The 20,513-nt window shown below is 40.6% G+C and overlaps 1 protein-coding gene and 1 long non-coding RNA gene across 3 annotated transcripts; one reads left to right on the top strand and one right to left on the bottom strand.

The window, feature by feature from the left end:
- Positions 1 to 149: 149 nt before the first annotated feature.
- On the bottom strand, positions 150 to 11,368 carry gusb (glucuronidase, beta). The gene is made up of 12 exons (XM_044042384.1): positions 11,045 to 11,368; positions 10,632 to 10,817; positions 10,356 to 10,537; positions 9,802 to 9,944; positions 9,509 to 9,696; positions 8,428 to 8,565; positions 8,095 to 8,273; positions 5,897 to 6,043; positions 5,018 to 5,102; positions 3,990 to 4,166; positions 3,469 to 3,604; positions 150 to 2,097 (listed from the first exon to the last, which is right to left on the bottom strand). Exons 1-12 carry the CDS (start codon positions 11,363 to 11,365, stop codon positions 1,946 to 1,948), a joined length of 2,034 nt encoding a protein of 677 aa, XP_043898319.1. The 5' UTR covers positions 11,366 to 11,368; the 3' UTR covers positions 150 to 1,945.
- On the top strand, positions 7,407 to 8,973 carry LOC122779778. 2 transcript variants are annotated; one of them, XR_006361607.1, is made up of 3 exons: positions 7,407 to 7,487; positions 7,706 to 7,876; positions 8,035 to 8,973. It is a non-coding gene; the product is annotated as an uncharacterized LOC122779778 (long non-coding RNA). The 2 variants fall into 2 exon arrangements; XR_006361606.1 differs by having other exon boundaries at positions 7,407 to 7,876.
- Positions 11,369 to 20,513: the final 9,145 nt, after the last annotated feature.

Genomic DNA, 20,513 nt, shown 5'->3' with positions numbered 1-20,513 from the left:
AGAAATGTACTAAAAAATTACTTAATTTTTTACCTTTTACATCCTCATGTTAACTCTCCGCTACTGCATTTAAAAAGACACCAAATATTCACTGTTGCACTGTCAACACATGACACTTTAAGTTATTTCAGTCACACTGATTTCAGAAATCAAGTTTGCAAAAGATCACGTTTTATTTTTTAATATAATTCATTCATATTTATAGTAAAATAGAAAAAATAATGCACTTTTCTGATTAAGATGAATTGACATTCTGACATTGCATTTACAAAAAACATCAACACAGGTCCTAAAACTCCTTAATTAAAGAAACTTAAAACACAGGAAACAAAAAGGATGGTGGCCCCATCTTTGTAATGTATGTCCTGATATCGTCTGACCTTTCCTCTGGTCAGACGAGAGTTTTAGGGCCAAACTTAAGAATGATTATTTTTTTATCTTTCGAGAATAAAGTCGTAATGTTATGGGAATAAAGTCGTAATTATTATGCTCGCAAAATCTCAGATGATCAGCCGCGACTTGCGTCAAGATAAGGAATGCAGAGGATTTTGTGAAGTTACATTTTTACACTTTTTTTTTGTCACGTTAGCATCACATTATCTCTAGCATCAGGACTTTGAAAAGATTGTGCAAGAAACTGAGTCTGTTTGGAAAAAAGTATCACACAGACTTGGAGAAAATCATCTCTTTTTGTGGACAAAATTGCGACTATGTTTGTAAAATTGTAAAACAGATGTCCATTTGATTTAAACCATTGTCAGTTGAGTTCCCACAGCTGATTAGACCAAAGTTACTTTTTCTTTTCAGATTCTTAGATTCTCTTGCTCAGAAAACCCGGTTCAGCAGTTTAGTCGGGTAAAAAACTTCTTGTCCCGCCCACCCCGACGCTGTTGTATACACACAAAAGCTCACTTAGTCAATTTTAAAAGGAGACAGCAACCAAATAATGAAATAATTACATTTCTGTTCACAAAGACCAAACGGAGGCAGAATAACAAAAAAAGTTATGCACTGCAGCTTTAAATCTCACAGAAGTTTTCTGCAGAAACCACATCACAACCATAACAACCACAAATAAAACTGTAAAATCATGTATTCATAAATCAGCATAAAAAGTATTTATATGTTCAGAAAAATATTCAGTTTGCTGGTGAACACTCTGTTAGTTGCACAGGAATGCACATTGTCCCCAAGTAGATTTTCCTCAAGAAACTAACCAACAGTACCCACATTTTTCCACATAATGCTGTGTTTCCATCATGGTACAGTTCAGTTTGGTAGAGTATGGTATGGTTTGGAATGGTAAAGCCCTGGGTCAAGCTTGCGTTTCAATGGAGAACAGTATCTTTATTCGGTAGGCGGGGGGTGAGCAATCCCTGATGTTAGCGCGACGCCATACTGTTGCGACGACATCAAACGCGACACAACCGGACAACAATGGAGGACATCCAGCAGCTCTTTTTTTTCCCTGCTCAGTTTGTGGCTGTTGACGTCGGGCTTTGTAAAACGTGCGCACAGGACGATGAACCAGAATGAGGGAGTGTCAAATCTGACAGAAAGATACACGCCGAAACTGGTTAACAAGGAAAAGGAAAACTTACTATTGTCTAAAAATTGAAGTTCAATCAGAAGACAGATGAACTTTCACAGTATAAGATGATTTGTATGAGAATAGACTGCAGGCTTTTGCCTCGACATCCATGGGATATTTACACCAATCGCAAGGGACTGACGTTTTCCTGTTGCCCAATCAGCTGACAACTCCCTGACTGTACCATACCATTTTAATCTGGTACCTCCAAGGGAAGGGTGCCCTTGTGGCTGGTTATTTTATTACCATTCCTAATGGAAATGAAAAATGCGTACTGTACCAAACTGGACCGACTCGGCGGAAACACGGCTATAGGTTTGAATCGGTCCTCCTGGGCTGGGTTCCCAAACAGTGTCAGAGGGAGCAGGGATACTTGGTCCACGTGGGTAGTATTCCTGTTTGGTTTGCCAGACTCCAGTACCTCTCTCTCAGGAAGAAGGCTGCTGCTTTGGGCTGCCTTTGCCTGGTGAAAATGCCCTTCTTGTTTCCCACCACGCGGGTGATTCCTGCAGACATGAGACATGATCAACAACAACCTTGTCATGCACCTGATGCTGAAACAAAGGAGGCTTTGTCAGTTTTTTTTTTTTTTTAACTGTACTTCCTGTATACCAAAAACAGGGAAATTAAGGCTTTCAGTTATGATTAGGGCTGTGTATTGGTAACAATCTGGCAATGCGATAAATATAAGGGATGTTTCAATACCACTTTTTTGTGTCTGATACCGATCACAAACTATGAAGCTGTGCCGAGTCATTTCAAAGACATCACTTTCACAAAACTGTGCAACAAATATTGTTCTCCCAAAAAAACAACCCAAACATGACTCAGCTAAAATCTAATTTGCTCATTTTTACTTATATTTTTATAGTCTGTGCATAATGAAACATGCTATATATAGGATTTTTGGATTGTATCAGATTCTACATTTTTATCTGTCCAATATCCGATCCGATACCGATTCCCATCCCTAATAAATATCATGATATGGGGTGATGATACGATATACTATATTGTTTAAATACTTTGCAGGACTGCCAAACTCGATAGCTTCGAAAAAACAAAACAAAAACAAAATATTGTTTGGGATTGTGAGTGTGGCAGCCAGGGACACAATAACAAGGAATTGGCTCAAGGAATGGTATGGGCATCATCTATCAAATCTTTTTAATGGAAATAATTACTTAAGCAGACTTTGGCATGTCCTTTTGCTGTAGATGAAAAGGCTGTTATTACTGTGTGGGGCCACAAATCTTCTTAAGATATTACAGGTTATGTCACCATCACCCAAATACAAAAGTAAATAACTTTTTAATGTTGCTCCATGATCCGTCAAAGATGAATTTAAATAGGCTTATAATTAATGAAGTACCACCAAGGATGCAGATTTATTCCCAGTAAGATAATTTGCTCTCTCATCATCCTCCTCTTCCTCACATATACTTCACACACTGGCATAGTGAAATTAGATTAAGATGGAACGAGAGATAAGGTGGAATTTTTGTTATCATTTGTTTCATTTTCTACTCAATCCTGTCAGAATTCCTCAGCCCCAATCTGATCACATACCCTGGTACAGTATACACAGTAGAACAGTGTTTCCTCCAAGTACCACCAGGGGAGTAACACAGTTTGAGAACCATGGTTATAGATAATATTCATTTATATAATGTAACTGGTGAAAACAGGTACAATTGTTCAATATGAAACAATATGAAACAAATTAACTACAAACAGCATTACTCTGAGATATAGAACTAACTCTAAACTAAATCAATTCAGAATGAACGACCAGACTCCCAAGTTTTTGGAACCACCTTTCCGAAACGGGCCCTAGGTCTGTTTGGACAGGTTGTTGTGATTTGCTGGTGTTGTACCTTGTGTAGTCATGAAATCTGCAAAGTTCCAGATGAGTTCCCCGACAACATACTGCTTCCTCTTCTGGTCAAACACGTCGTGGTAGTTCTTTAGGACTGCCTTCTGGTACTCCTCAGTAAACATCATGGGTGGATCCTGAAAGGTGAACAGAAAGCTGCCTTAGGAGTCTGCAAAGAAACATGTAAATATAACCATAACTGCTGGCCGAGTCATTTAAAGTGTCCATCCATCCATCTTCTACTGCTTTATCCTCCACATGAGGGTTGTGAGCAGGTCGCCAGTCCGTCACAGAGCCACATAGAGACGACCATACTCTCAGAGTGGCCAATTTGGCTAATCCCCAAACCGAAGAACCCAGACAAAACCTACGCACACATGGGGAGAACATGCATACTCCACGCAGAAAGGCCCTTGTTCAGATTGGCACGGGAACCCGGGTCTTCTTGCTGCAAAAGCAAGAGTGCTAACCGCTACACCAACCGCGTGGCCTCACTGAAATTCTGTGTATGGTAATACTCACACTATGAAGCCCGGGCACCGCGTCTGCTCCATATTCACTCTGAATGATGGGTTTCTGATATTTCCCATACCAGTTCTCAAACTGAGTGTTGAGCTGGATGGGGATGACCTCCAGGTGACCTTGATCATGGTACCAGGAGAAATAACTGTTTACACAGATTACATCCACGTAGGGAGCCTAAGGACAAGATAAAAGACAAAAAAGTATGACTTGGAGAGATACTTTGAAAATACCCGTTAGATTACGAAGCATCGTTTGCATCGCTCTTTGTGTCACAAGTGCTTTTTAAATATTAAAGCACTTGTGGTGGCATTTTCACTCCGATTAAGAGTGAGAATGCTGATTGCAGCAGCAACATTGTTAAAATAGTTCTTGAATTGTGAAATTTTCGGCTGCAGAAGTTAAGTGTCGTCAAACTAATGAGACCCTTCAAGACACAAACATCAGCTTGAGAAGATGTTACTCACAACACAGGAATGTGAAAATCCTCAGGCATGTCAACACGTCTGTCAACAGATAAAACTCGGAGGGATACCATGACAACCCGATCTTTAGTCCCTTATTTTCAACCGGCACTTTATTTGACTCACTGTAAGATATCAGACTTGCAGGGTGATTTACTCACATGGGTGTGTTGAGGGTGTAACATGCAACATACGAAGCACAGTGCCATTTCTTAATCCTTTAAACTATGGCACATAGTTTAAAAAAAGGATTTGCCAGGAAGAATATGGGCAGTTTTTTTTACTAATGCACCTGAGCGGACCAGCTGTGTGTGTGTGTGTGTGTATGTGACATGAAGAGTGTACATGTCCCACACTGACTTCAGAACAGATTTGTGTTGATAAAATAAATGCAGCAGGAATGCAGCAACAGTCAATCTGACCACACCTCGTTTCAACACAAACGGTGAACAAAATGGAGGCTCTTGGCATGGATTTGAAGTGGGTGTGACCTGAGACCCAACAAGTTAGAAAAAAAACAACTTTCTTCTTCAGCTAAACAAGAAGTGAAGTTTACAAACTCACCCCTTTGTCTCGAGCATAGTTACTATCTGTGATGTAAGTGACGGGCCGTGTTGGGTCCAGAGCTTTAGTATGCTTTATCAAGGTTCTGCAAGAAAAACAAAAGGTGCATAATCTGAAAATGTGTTGTAGAGACACAAAAGGTGTGTCAGAGGTGGATTTTACTGCTCAAAATACCCAGACGTTCAGCAGATTGAAAGGAAATTTTTTTATTTTCCCCTGTACTGCTGCTGTTTACACACTTAAGTTAAATCTGTAATATTAATGGCAAATGTGCATGGGATAAGGAGGAATAAATCTATTACAATGGTTAGTAAAACTTTCAAACAGTCTCCAGACACGAGACAATGAATGACAGCGCAACAGAGAGATGGGAATATGACGTCATCAAGTAGCGTATTCGCTGTCTACATGGAAATGCGAGGCCGGCGTTTTGAGATTTCTCCACTCTGGGAGGCATTTTCAAAAAATACTGCGTTTCAGGTGCCCTAAAACGCCGTCTGCGTGTGGACAGAACGCTTCTCAGGCATGCGTATTTATCTTAACCTGTCTCTGTGTCGACGGGCCCTTAAGCTTTAGAATGACTGTATCCACACAAATACCACTGTACACCACTTCACTCAGGGTGTTTGTTTGTTTGCCCTGCGTGTCACTCTGAAGCCTCAGGCTGTCGCTGAGCTCCAGCTGTGAATGTTCCAGGCGGCTTCATGACTACTCTTTCTGCATTCCATGCATTAGATTAAAGGGATAGGCTGAAACTGAGAAACACAGGGAGCTCAAATGCTTTAAATACATTTCTGTTCCCCAGATTCCCCAGCAATAGAACAGCCCAACGTCACTGTGTGTGTGTGAATTATGGGCGGGTCCATTATTAATACTCACTTGAAATACAGATCAGCAGGATGCATCTCTGCAGCGGGCTCATTAGCGACAGACCACATGACCACAGAAGGATGGTTCTTGTCCCGACGTACAAGCTCGTCCATGACAACAAGGTGGTGGGTGAGGGAGGCGTTTCCAAAACTATAACTAGTTCAAGAAAAAGACACAAAAAAAAGATATGAATAAGTCCTTATTCAGCTCTCATTCATGTACCTTAAACACCGAGGCGACAATTTTACTACAACACTAGCAGCCAGGGCTGGTCCAAGCCTTTATGGGGGGGCCCCCCACCATTGATACCAATGGAACACTTTCAATCGCATTAATTATAGTTCTGTCACTGTTTACACCAAACCGGTGTCATTGAAGTTGAATTAAACAAGTAAACCAGTTTAAAGATTTAATCACATATTTACTTATACTTACCCTATATGTGTTCTTCTCTTCAATATTCAGACCCCAAATGATAATTTACGTATGTATGTAAATGAAGCTGTAAGTGATTTTTGACACAATTGATTAATCTGTGGATTATTTTCCCAATTAATCGAGTAATCTTTTGGAAAAAATTAAAAGATCAGTGTTTATTCAACCTGAAAATGATGATGTTCTCAATTTGTCTTGTTTTGTCCACAAACCAAAAGCATTTAGTTTTAATGGTTTCTTTGTTATGTGATGCAAAAAAAACAGAAAATAGTCACATTTAAGAAGCTGAAAAATCTGAAAACCTGTTTTAATTCTTAAATTAAAAAAACCTCAAGCCTATTAATCGATTATCAAAATAGTTAACAATTAATTTAAGGTTCTATTATTTCTTTTATTGAAATTGTTTTTATGTATTTATTAATATAGATGTATTGATACCCTGTGATGGATTGACGACCTGTCTGGGGTGTGACCCCGCCTTTCGCCCTGTGTCAGCTGGGATTGGCACCAGCAGCCCCCTGTGACCCTCATGTGGAGGATAAAGCGGTAGAAGACGGATGGATGGATTTATTCATTTAACACAGTCAGAGCTTTTGTAATTAGTTGGGAATGCTGAGTCAGCCGTCTGTTGTGTGCTGTTCAGTGCATTTTGGCAGTGAAGTCATAGGTGTGGGACATTATGTAATGAAGGACAGTAAAGCACACATGCACGCAGGCACACAGGTTAATGAGTGTCTGGCCCTGAAAACATCTACGTTCTGATGTGTTATGGGTGTGGCCCATAGCGCCCCCTAGAAGTTTTCAACAGTCCCTACGACATTTTCCAGCCAATTTCAAAACAGACAGACGGACACAATGAGATGACTCGGCACCCACAACAGCATTTTCAGGGGAAATAAACATCCTTTTTCTACCGCTTTCTCCTCCACATGAGGGTCACGGGGGTGCTGTGCTCAGCTGACATAGGGCGAGAGGCAGGGTACACCCTGGACAGATCGCCAGTCCATCACAGGGACACAACAATTCACTCACACTCTCACACCTACGGTCAATTTAGAGTGTCCAAGTGACCTAATCACTAAATCTGCATGTTTTTGGACTGTTGGAGGATTCCCGGAAAACCCAGAGAAAATCCAAGCACACACAGGAACATGGAAATGAACATGTAGGTATTGTTCCATTTTTGATTTTTTGCAACTTTAAAAGGGACGTTGAAAGAAAAGTATGTATTTGCATCAGAATATCAATCATGTCTAGTTGTCATGACCTTAACCACCAATGTGATTATTTGATTCAAGGAACAAAATTACAGTTTCACAAAGACCGGCCATTATCATTATGTTATGTGTAGATTATGTACAAATTACAGTTGTTATTGTACAGTTTCTGGAAAATCATTTTTGGGAAGACACCAGTGGAGTAGACTATGAAGTTAAAGGCTGGACGACATGATTGCTGCCATTTCCTGTTGCAGAACTGATGCGCGTCGTGTACACACGATGACCCGATCACAACGCATCATCGCAGAAGAGGGCAGATTTTCAAATCAGTACGGTAATCAATTTTATGGTATTTAATTCTATTAACATGTTTTTTTAACAAATGACACTGAACTAACATGCATTTAATTAACGTAACTGGGTATTTTTGTATTGGTATTAATGACACCACGCGCTACTTTGTTCTCTGTTCTTGCACACTGTGACTAAAAGTGAAATGTAGGTTGACGATGCTGATGACCACACACATCTGAAGGCCACAGGGACACTTACATGTCTTTGATGCCCACCCCCGGACACTCATCGATCACTACGATGCCATGGCGGTCACACATCTGCAGGATCTCCTCGGCGTATGGGTAGTGACTGGTGCGAAAGGAGTTGGCCCCCAGCCACTTGAGTAAGTTGAAGTCCTTGACGATCAGGGGCCAGTCCAAGCCTTTGCCACGAATCTACCAGGTAAACAGAAAAATAGAGATCAATGAGCTTCTGTTCTCCCGTAAATCAGAAGATGTTGCTGCAAACAGAAGGACAGAGGAGCTCAATTCAATGTAGAAATGAGACTGACTCATTGTTAGAGCTTTGCTGCCCTCTAGTGGTACTCACATCAGCGTCCTCGTGTTTATTGACTCCATGGAAGTAGAAGGGTTTGTTGTTGATGAGGAACTGGGTGCTGGTAACCTTAACCGAGCGGATGCCTACTGGGAGGGTATACACGTCTTCATTGGGCGCCATTAAGCGAACCTGGACATTGAATGGAACAAGTGCCCGATTCAGAAACCACACTTTCTTACCATCTGCTAAACACAGCTCTTCAGACCTTGTATAGAAGGGTTTGGAAAAAATACTCAGCAATTGCAATGAGTTAGGAAACTAAGTCATAACCTAAAATTGTATGCACAGTACATGTACAGTACATGTGCATACATAAAGTTAACTTACAAGTGAAACACTAGCGTGTTAGTATACAGTAATGAAGAAAGTACATATCAATTGCTATGTTAATATTCCACTGTCTTCCAGAGTCTTCATCAGCTCTTTTAAGCAGGAAATGTTGCCACACATTCAAACTGACACAAAACATGTGCCTAGTATTGCAACACTACTACAGGATGTATCCTATTAATCACTAAGATAAACTGTTCCAAGTCACAATGAGTTGATCTTTTTTGGCATTTTATTTTATTCGGTTTATTTGTTATAGAGATAATATGAGAATGATGTGCTAACAAATCACTGGAGAAAGTTTAAGTCAGGAATATGTTAGCTGCTGGGTCATGCTGCAACACTCCTGTGATTGCGATTGAGTAAAAGTCAAACGCAGCATCAAGTCTCTATGACAACAAGACATGTAGCTGAAAGAGTTCCAGCTCATTTGGTGGCATGCAATTAAGTGAAATATGACGAACTCATACTGAATGACAAGTCAATGGTGGAACAGCATTTCATGACGCATCCGAAATTATTGAATTAATGCATTGAAAACTCACTCATAGTAATGATGATTTACATGAATGTAGTTTTCTATCATTGTGGATAATTTAATTTCTATTCGCGTTATTGTACAATTATATGTAATAACGTGGTGTTGATGTTCCTGGTGGAATTATTATTTTAGACTACTCTAACAAAACTAGTGGCAATACTTATGTGACCAAAATGAGTCAATAAGGACCTGAGGTCTTACCTCCAGAGAGTACAGATAACCTGGATTATCATGCATCAAGTACGGCCACCACAGGTTGACATCCACCACTTTGAGCACTCCAGACAGCTCATTGGAGGAGGCTACACAGTGTCCGTCTCTGTCCTGCAGGGTGACCTTCAGCGTCGCTGTGGTCGCACCTTGGACTGACACTTTGTAATTGACAAAACCTAAAACACAGGAGCAAACAGCAAAAACAGCATCAATTAGAATGACTCACGTCGATGACCCCTTTACAAACGTGAAAAACAACTAAATTGTTTGTGTGTGTCTACCAGTGTTATCCGAGAAGTCGGTCACCGCAGTGATGTCATCCACGTATGCCTTAGGAGTGGTGTAGAGCAGCACAGGGCGATGTATGCCAGCATAGTTGAAGAAGTCAAAGGAGTAGTTTTGCACAAAAAAGCCATCAGGATATCTGTTGAGGAATTACATCATAGTGGAAAACGACACTGGTGTCTGTAATTTCATAGAAAAAGCAATGGGTCCCCTGCATAGCAGCCATTTTGACACGTTAAATTAGTGCTTTATTCAGAACTAAGTTAAGCGAGGTTACTTGGTGGGCACAGTATACTTTAATATACAAATGCATAGCCTAACTTGTAAAAGAGACTTCTGAGCGACTTGGCGAACATGCTTATTTGGGGAGTGATGTGATTGATTATTACATTTGTTGTTATGGTTAATGGAGATAATCAGAAATAGGGGCACAAAAATCACTGTCTTTAAATAAGACAAAAGTTAGTTTCTCTAGTATTATTTTATTTGCACACTGGTGAATAAACTTTGGTTATATATACATATAGATATATAAAAAAGGTGAGATTACTTGGTGTGGTCGTCAAAGTGCTGGATGGTTCCTGGAGGAAGAGTCTCCAGGGTCAGTGTGTTGTTGACGGCGATGGTGATCCTGCACGGCGAGGTTGGGTCTTTGCGGAGTAAAGCGCCTATCTCAGCCTCAAAAGGAAGATGGCCACCTGCATGCTCAGTCACTTTCACCCCATTTACCCACTGTCAACACAGAAGTATGATTTTCACTGATCAAGAACATCTTAGTGATATACTTAATTTTTCTACTCTAACAGCGAGATACACAAATACTCACCACCACTGAATAATAGTGAGCACTTCCCACTCTGATAACCACTCTTGTGCCTTCGTCTGAGAGCCATCGTGCAGGCACCACCACCTCTCGCTCATACCACACCCAGCCGATGAAATCTCTCAGCGAGTGGTCCTGTGTGATGTCATTGTAGCTGGCAGGAACTGGCATGTCAATCACTGGGCCAGTCTGGGGTTAGGTGGAATACATTTCATTTATACTATTTCAGCCGGCATATGTTGCTTTAACATTGAAATTGCACGCTCTAACCGTAATGTCTAGTATATAACGATATCGTAAAACAAAGTGAGGGTTAGCTTTTTGCACGGTTTTTCGAAGTGGAGGCTGGCTTTACTGCAATCTTATTTACAAAGCGAGCTGCTTTGTTTGTTGACCCACCACCTCCTCCCTCTCACCTCAGCCAATCTACGTTTGTACCATGCCCTCTCGAAGCCCAGGTTCCTGCTCGGGGACTTGTCCGCCCTGAAGCCCCACAGTCCGCTCAGCTCCTTCACTTCTCTGGACGGAGACTCTCGCGGCAACAGCATTCCGCCGCTGAGCGCACAGACCGCATTCATCATGGCGGACACACACAGAGCACCGAGCACACCGGCTCGTCCAGGTACAGACACCATGCTGACCCGCACAACCACACACACACAGTCCCAACCGAACACTCTACACTGAACTCCAGCTCTGGATGTAGGTTCTGTCACGTGAGTTACTTTTGTTGTCATGTGACCACAAAAGGCTTTCTTTTCTCGCGTTGCTTTCAGATACCGTCGGAAACTTCACACTTAAATTTGACGTTTCCCAAAATATATAATTTATTCAAAAGAGAATTTCAATGCCTGACACACAACGCTGAATATAATAAAGTGATTAATTGTTTCTTATGTATTTATGTATGTTATCATGAAATGTTTTTGATTCTTAAAGTTTTTCCAAGATAAACTTCACAGGAAGTCCCTAAAGTATTCCGTATTCACCAAATTAAAAGCCTCAAAAGAGAGGAAAACAATAAATAATCCAGAATACTAAGGATTTCCTCCCCTAAATTCATATTATATTTTTTAATTTTGTTTTTGTGATTTTATATAATTTTCCCATCATTCCATCGTCACTCGATGCTGCGCCAGTTAATAATTGACACTAGATGGCGCAAGACACAGAGGCATCATTCACTGGCTTTTTATTATAATGTTTTATTAGAACATATATTCACATAAAAAAAAATGGTCGTGCCAGGGCTACACGTGTTCGAATCAAAGAAATAAAATATACATGATGTGGAAATTTGTTATATAAATATAAATCGAAACAACACACTCAGCATGAAACAGAAATAGTTTAGTTTGCCTTATTGGTTTTTTTTAAATCAACAAAAAACACAGTCCTTCTCTTTCCCATTTACCTTCAAAACAAAGAAAATGTCTTTGTTCATTCACTGATTCGACTGATCTCACACAGCAAAACTACATTATACTTATACAAATCTCATAAAAGTCACTTTTATTGAGTGGAATATATACTTTTTTGGTGTTTTTTTTCTTAATTTGTTTCTGTTACATTTTATATTTTGTATTTCGACTACTACATGTTTTGGGATGTAATACTTCCATTATTTGAACATTTGTCTTATTTTAAAGCATCTTGTAACCTGAAAGATACTATGAAATTATTATTATTGTTAATATAGTCGTTATTATTATTATCATTGTTACTTTTGTAATAATGGTAATAATATAATTGTCTTAATAAGCAAATAAAAACTCTGACATGGATTGATTAAGTTGCTGACTTGCTGGGGTAAAGGCAAAATATATATTTTGTGGCAATAAGTCACATTTATTCAAGACAAGATGAAAAGACAGGTCATCAGTTTATGAAAATGTTTGGATGTGTTGAGTTTAAGTTTGATACAAAATACTCAGGATGCTGGCTTTTTCCTCGAAGGATTTACTCCATTATCACATGTATGATTATCATACATTAGTGGATATGCTTTATTTCCCATGTAGATATAACGTCCTGTTATAAACTTTATAACTTTTTTTTTTTTTAAACTTCTGATTCACGCCTGTCATTTTTCTTAACCACCTGACCTTGCAGTTCCTCTCCAAGACAGTTTGTTCAGTTTCATTCACAGGGAGCACTCTTTCTCATGATATCAAGAATATTTTTTTACAATAAGCAAGTGACATTAAGCAATTCCCACGACACAATGATGGGCCTCTGTTCATGTCTCACTCTTGTTGATGTTATGTTGTCAAGAAGAGTTACATTTATTTCAGACAGATATGTGATGAAGTGCTTCATTAAGTGATGCTATTCATAACATTACCATCTGCTGGAAATTAATGAAAGGTTAATGGTGAGTTCAGTATTAATTTCCTGTCCTAGGTCATTTTCCCACCAAATGATTTTGGATTTTTCAAAATAATTTTTATTTTAGGGGGAAATTAAAGAGGCCATAGCATGGTCCTATCTCACTTATATGTGAGGTATGGACGTGTACTTACAAACATGAAGTCGTTTTTATGGTCAAAAACGATTGTGGCCCGTTACCTGGAAGTGACGTAATTGGCACGTCAGCTCTGGATAGGCGGATGCACCGCGAGCAATTATCAAAACCACCTCCATCGCAAAGACTGCTGCAGGACGCCTGTAGCTTGGATAATGTTGTGGTTACCGAGATGATAAACACACATACATGCAAATGAAACACGAGCGAACGTGTGTAGCTTAGCCTGTAGCCGACTATCGCTAATGCTAAACGACAGAACGAGCACACAAAGACAGTTTTATGGTATGCCAATATTGTAATATACGTATTGTTGGTGAACTTTGGTGCTGTGTCCTGCTTTATATTGCCCCAAGTTTGTGTAACAATCCTCTGTGAAGTGGTTGCCGCATACATGGAGGTATTTGGGAAAATCTAGCAGGGATATTCCCATCAAATATGAAAGATATCCACTGAGCTCATTGGCGGGGAGCTTGTGGAGCATCACAACCCAGAACAGAGCAAACACTCGCTGAACCTTTTTGCGACATGTTCTCAACCGATATGCTCATCAGCTACAACGAGAGTAATTATTCTTCTTCTATGATTGAAAGTACATTACCGGATGTGCCCAGACTAGGAGGCGCTGCTGTTTACAGGAGCGGTGAGATTCGCCAGTCACTTAGCAGTGGCTAAACTGATTGTTTTAGGTCTTCAGAGACGAGGTAATGACGCAGGTACACACCCAAACGCACCCAAACACACATTAATTTGGGGCCCATGTTGAGGCTACAGTCCCCACTGCTGGTCCCCACAGGCAGCCATTTCCTGCATGTCGTTCCCCCTCGACCGTTCCGCCTCCTCATTTCCTGTCTCTCTCTCCACTGTACTGTCCATTAAATGGCAAAAAAGCCCAAAAAATATACATTTTTAAAAAAAACACGTTAATTGACACTTCCGGGCTATGGCCTCTTTAATCAAGATCCTTGGGTGCCCACTTAAGTGTCTGTGATGTCTAATCTTCAGTTACAAAAAAGAAAAGAAAAAACAAGAATGTTGTAGTGAGACTTGTTGTTGTGCAGTTATCGTTTTCCAGGTCCTGAATGTTTATTGAGCTATTTCTTTACCACTCAGTTGATTTCGATGATGCTAGATTACAGGGATGTTTTGAAACATCCATATTGAATTTTTAACCAGACAGGTTGTTCCCAACACAGCAACAAATGAGCCCCCACTCTCTCAGCATCTGTGCAAACCATCATTCGCTCCCTGTTGCTCTCCCACACGGCACAGTAAGCTGTTTTACTTATTATTTGCAGGTCGGGCTCATTGTCAGTTCCTCTACATTGTTTTGATTGTGCGAGTCACAACTCATCTTTACCTCCCACACAAAGTTAAACCCTTCACACTTCACACTTCAGTTTTATCTCAGTAGTAGAGTCAAGCAAATGAATTAATTACTGTCATGCACATTTCCTTCTTTACTCACTGTCAGTCAGTCAGTCATCATCTAACTGCTTTATCCTCCACCAGAGGGTCGCGGGGGGTGCTGTGCCAATCTCAGCTACATCGGGCGATAGGCGGGGTACACCCTGGACAGTTCGCCAGTCCATCGCAGGGCCACACAACTAGAGACAAACAACCATTCACTCTCACACTCACTCCTATGGTCAATTTAGAGTGTCCAATTTACCTATTCCCCACATTGCATGTTTTTGGACTGTGGGAGGAAGCCGGAGTACCCGGAGAGAACCCACGCACACACGGGGAGAACATGCAAACTCCATGCAGAAAGGCCCTTGTTCCAACCGGGGCTCGAACCCGGGTCTTCTCGCTGCAAAGCGAGAGTGCTAACCACTACACTGCCGTGTGGCCCTTTACTCACTGTAAATGACATAAATTACAGCACATTTACCACAGGATCCGAACAAACTGATATGCATGACGTGTTTATTCCTTTATTAGACTGTGACTCACTACAGATTCAAGTACAAGTTTCACCTTTATGCCACAGTTATACTGGCTGAACTTAGCCTCAGGTCAGTTGCACAATAGCAGTGGCACATAACTTACACCTGGCTTGACCTAGCTGTGCCTTCTCATCCTGGTTTGACGTTTGTGCAAGCCAGGGTCAACTTAATAGTTCATCCAAAGGTTAAGGCCGGCTTTCTCAGATTTCCTGGATCTCTTAATTCTACTGTCATACAATAAATCATCATGCTGATGAAATGCAAAAAACGAGGACACAAGTCTTTTTAGACTATAAATGTTTTGTATTAAAAGGTTAACGTATGAGGTAGTCAGATTAATTTACTATTAGGGCTTCAACAGTTATTTTTTGATTATTATCGGCTTGAGTTTGTAATAACTAATAAACTAATAATGTTTTAATAATTTTAATAACTCAAACTAATATTTCAGCTTCTCAAAAGTGGGCATTTTCTGGTTTCATTCGAGACCCTTATCATCAGTTCCAGTTTTAGTAAACAATGATCAAACCCAGAAAATATTCACATTTAGAAGCTGAAAACTCTGAAAGATTGTTTAAATATTTAAAAAACACTCTGATTCCGAAGCTCCCTGACAAACTGATTATCAAAATAGTTGAAGATTCATTTAGTAATCTATTAATGATTGAGTAATTGTTACAACAGCCATACACTGATTTATGCTCTTCCAAATAAGTTATGTTAGGTTCTGCATCTCAAATGACACAGTCCCAGCATTGCTAAATGTGTCCCATCTCTCTGTCTCTCTCTTAACCCACAGTTCTTTTCATAAACCTGCTTTTTGTCTTTTTTCTTTTGTTTGTTTTTAAAAATAAATGTGGCAAATGGCAATGGCAAAAAAAGAAGACAAAAGCAGCCTGCATTAAATGAAAAAAAAACTTGAAAGGCTGTTCACTCATGTTTTATTTAAAAGTAAGTAAAGAGAAATGAGAAGAAGAGAATAAAGGGGAGCATGTTTCCCCAAAGCTTTTCATGCTGCTTCACTTACGTTACCACTACATCAGAGGTGAAAGTAAGAGCTGACATATTCAGCTGTGAGGCTCAAAGCTCTGCTTACATTAGTCACATATAAGTCAAAATAAGTTGTCTCCCTCAAAAAAGATCACGTGAGTTACAAAGTGCAACATTGTGCCAAGTGCTGAGTATAGCAATTTGACCAAAGTCTAATCAGTACTGTACTTTGTACTCATGTCCGTGACATGACATCCTCAAGCTGATGTGTCCAACGGATGCAGAACATGATTATGGATATTTTAAATATCCAGTTATGTAAGAGTTAGTCACATCTAATGGAATGAGATTGCAGATTTAAACACATGGAAGACTCCTTTGCTCACATCCCCGTCTGAAGTGTGCAAGGCAACTATGGTGGCCTTTGCAGACCAGAAAGTATGGTATTCTTTCTTGTACGAACACTCTTGCTTGTTTTTATCCAACTTACAGGTTTAAACTGTTGTGTGTAACTTTTAAACTTACGTTTGTAGTATTTCTGGGGCTATATTAGCAAAAATCGAATTTACTATCCATACAAAGGACACCTAGCATGAATTTCATAGCCTTAGAAAAAGCCATTTATAATAATATAATCACGGGCCGCTACTGCGAAGTCCTCCACAATTGTGACACGCCATATGGCAGACGACGGCAGATAATGAGATAACATCAGTGTTACCGAGTGGAATCACTGACAAACGTTTACAAACTGACACTGCACGCTGCGCACAGGAAATAATTTTGTTTTTACACGAGTGATGAAGGCAAAGAAGAGGCTTAACAGCGACATAGCACTGGTAAAGCAAGATGGCTAAAATGGTTGGAGTATGTCAGAAAAGTGGATTCTACTGCTAAAAAAACTGGACGTTCTGCAGTTGGACATTGCAACTGGATAGCGTAGGGTTGTGGGTGGTGCTAGATCAACTAAGCATTATAGTGACAGGCATGAATATTTAATTATTCAATTATTTGTTTGATTAGTGTCAATCAGTTAATTTGACTATTCACGAGAATATAAAAGCTCTTGCAAAAGGACCCATGTTCCAGTGACCCAGTTAGAACAAGGGCCTTTCTGCATGGACTTTGCATGTTCTCCTTGTGTGTTTGTGGCATTTCTCTGTGTCCTCTGGTTTCCTCCCACAGTCTAAAAACATGCAGAGGTTAACTAAACACTCTTAATTTCCTCCGGAGGTGTGAATGTGAGAGTGAATGGCTGTTCAGTCCTGTGAACTGTCCAGGGTGTACCCCGCCTTTCACCCTGTGTCCGCAGGGATTGGCTCCAGTGACCCATGACCCTCATGTGGAAGATAAAGCCATGAAGACAATGGATGGAGCCGAGGTCCGATTGCCTCAGGATGTATGGAGCCATTGTAGGTTTACATTTTAATTCACGTTTAAATCTGTGGCGTTGTCTTGTAGAGAAAAAACACAGCAGGATTTCCCTGCAACAGCTGTGTTTCACAACTCTGTTACCAGGTTTGTGATGTGTGTGTTCACAAACACTGATATTGCAGCATGGATTTCATATGTTAAGCCCATTTACCCGAGTAACTTTGGAACAGATGTGTGTTTGTGTGCAGCAGAGACACATGCTGAGAGAAGAAACTATACACCTGTTTATGTAAATGATTGTGTGACATTTTAGCAGTGCTCTTATTAGATGATCAATTTCTCTGTGTTTCAAGGTGATGGTTAACCCCTAATCATAACCAATAGTGTTTTGCTAATTACTCAGAATGTGCACCAGAGGTTATGTATTGGAGCTGTAAATTAATTCAGCTGTTCACATTGCCCATTTATTTGAAGCATATCTAATAATAGTCACCCTGTTATGAGCAGAAATAGCTAATTAACTGGTTCCATTGTGGTGCGGATGCACTTGTGTGCTTTCTATAGTGTTCTATAGTGTTCTCTCTACATCCTGCCTTCTTTCTTTGTTGGGAGCGTCCGCCCTAGTCGACTAAACATGTACTTTGGTACATCTGATAAAGTGGCCCGAATGATAAGGCTTGGCTCCAGAACCTTCCCGGTCACATTTCAAACAAACGAGAGCTTCAAACGAGCTCGTCTGTGATAAATGTATCTGTTGTGGTTTTTATGTGAGACGCCAACAAAGAGGGGCCCGTTTTCTGCACAGGGCCATTGTGTCGCACACGGCGCAGCATCAGTCAGAGCATTACATTACATTACATGTCATTTGGCAGACGCTTTTATCCAAAGCGACTCACAATATACAATACAATTATATTTGTTGTTGTTATTATTGTATGTTTTATGTACTATTCCATCAATCTGTCCAGGGACTACAGGTGGAAAATAGCAATCTGCTACAACCTGACACAATGCATATTCTCTTGTTGTACAAGATTAATGTTTTATTGTGCATTGACCCTGTCTTGAAAAATAAAATAAATTACATTACATTACAAGTGCATTTCAGCATTTGGGTACAAACAAGCGCTAGAAGTAAGTGCTCAAACTATAAAGTGCTAGTCATAAGTGTGATGTACAAGTAAGCACTCAGAAGGAGGGATGGTTTCTTTGGTTTTGGTTTCTTTGGCTCTCAGCAATTTGTGCCCAGTGAACATGTGTTGCAAGGTGAAAGTGGTCGTTGAGACAGCTTGCTACATGCCATTGTCCTCGCTCCACATCCTCTGTGCTGGCAGCGGCGCCCCAAAGACATGCTGATTTCAAACACCTGAAATATTTTTAGCAACTCCTGACTGCTGCAACAAGACAGTCAAAGTCAATAAAAAGCTTAATACAGAATTGCCATCCTGTCGTAAAACTCCGAGCACATATCGGTGCCTTTGGCAGAGTGATGAGACATTGCATCTAATATTAGGCACTAATAGATTATTAAGCTAGTTGAACTTTGTAAATGGATGTGTAAATGTTTAGCAATATTCATCTTGCTATACCCTGTGGGGTCAATACAGTCCATTTGATTTAGTATGAGTGTTCTCAAAGTTTTTTATTTTTGAAAAGTAGCTGTTTCCAGAGATATGAATGTGTGGCAGCTTGCAAAACAAGGCTGAAGCTCAGTCAGACACAGTAGCACTAGTATGGTGGCAGATTGTGTGTGTGGGCGCACACATGAGTAGGAAGTCATCTCTTAAGCCCCGCTGTGCCTCCCTCTGTGCCGGGGTCTCACACTGCCAAAGCCATGGCTGTGTATCTGTGTGATCAGGAGAGACTGCAGACCCATCCGGCACCTCGGCACAGATCTGCTCTACCCCTCCACGCCTCATTAACGGCTACTTTCCCGCAGTAATGCAGGGATTTCAGGAGACGACACACAAGTTATTTCTGTTGCAGCTGGAGGATGATGAAAAAGCGTTTTCAGCTTGCCGAGGAGGGGAGCTGCCATCTGTCAAATTGTCTGTCAGGCCTGGTTGTTTTATTGGAAACAACCAGGTAGAAAAGTCATTTTCTTGCTGGCAACATAACAGTAAACTGGCGCAGGCTGCTCCCAGTGGACACAGTAACACAGATGTAAGACGGCCGCTTCTGACACCGTAACGTGTGAAATGAGAGCGCCTTGGCTGCTCGATCGATTTTTAATTCCAGCTTGCAATCCCCTCCCTGTCCAAACAGGGTGCAGAAGATATACTGTATTATGCCAGTAGCATCACATCTGACCCTGAAAAACACAGACTATATGGATCACAATGACTTCTGTAGTGGAGAGCAAACTGGAAACTGCCTCATTATCTTGTTGTCACAGCTCGCTTGTGTAGGTTGAGAGACAAAAGCAGCTAAAGATTAATGTTTCACCGCAACCTGTTAATGGCCATCACAGGTCATGTGGCTAAAACACGCAGCTTACACAGGAGCAGGGTCAGAGCAGAGGTCGGCAACCATTTAGTCACTTTGGATACCTCATCATTTTTAGGAACAGGAAGCAGGTGTAGCTCACATTGTTTGTGCCTCACTTGCTCGGATAATAATTAATCAAATGACTACACAAGGAGCAAAACACCACAGATATTTTACAGAGTGGTATCACATGCGTCGTGATTGTTGTTGTGCTGAGGTTTGCAAAACCACTTCAAAAAGGTAATATTCTGCCTTCAAATGTATTCATTTCCTTTCTCCTATGAGCAGAGCTGCAGGACATATTGTTTGTTTACAGGCAACCATGATGGTTTGGGCATCTTCAGTTATTACATTCAAACACTATGTGGGTTGCGGAGGCGGGGGCTGATTTCTCCCCATCTTTGTGCTCGCTGTGCCAACGGCACACGAGATGGTGACTGAAGGAGGATTAGGGGAAGAGAGAGAGAGAAAGGAAAAGAAATGACAGGGAACAGACATTTCTCATGTCTTCTGTCACTGTTCTCATGTGGAAATGAGAACGTGCGATGCATAATTCATAGC

The sequence above is a fragment of the Solea senegalensis genome, linkage group LG13 (assembly GCF_019176455.1).
Source record: "Solea senegalensis isolate Sse05_10M linkage group LG13, IFAPA_SoseM_1, whole genome shotgun sequence".
In the NCBI taxonomy this organism is placed as follows: Eukaryota; Metazoa; Chordata; class Actinopteri; order Pleuronectiformes; family Soleidae; genus Solea; species Solea senegalensis.
The sequence above is the reverse complement of the archived record's forward strand: the minus strand, read 5'-3'. Positions and strand labels throughout refer to the sequence as shown.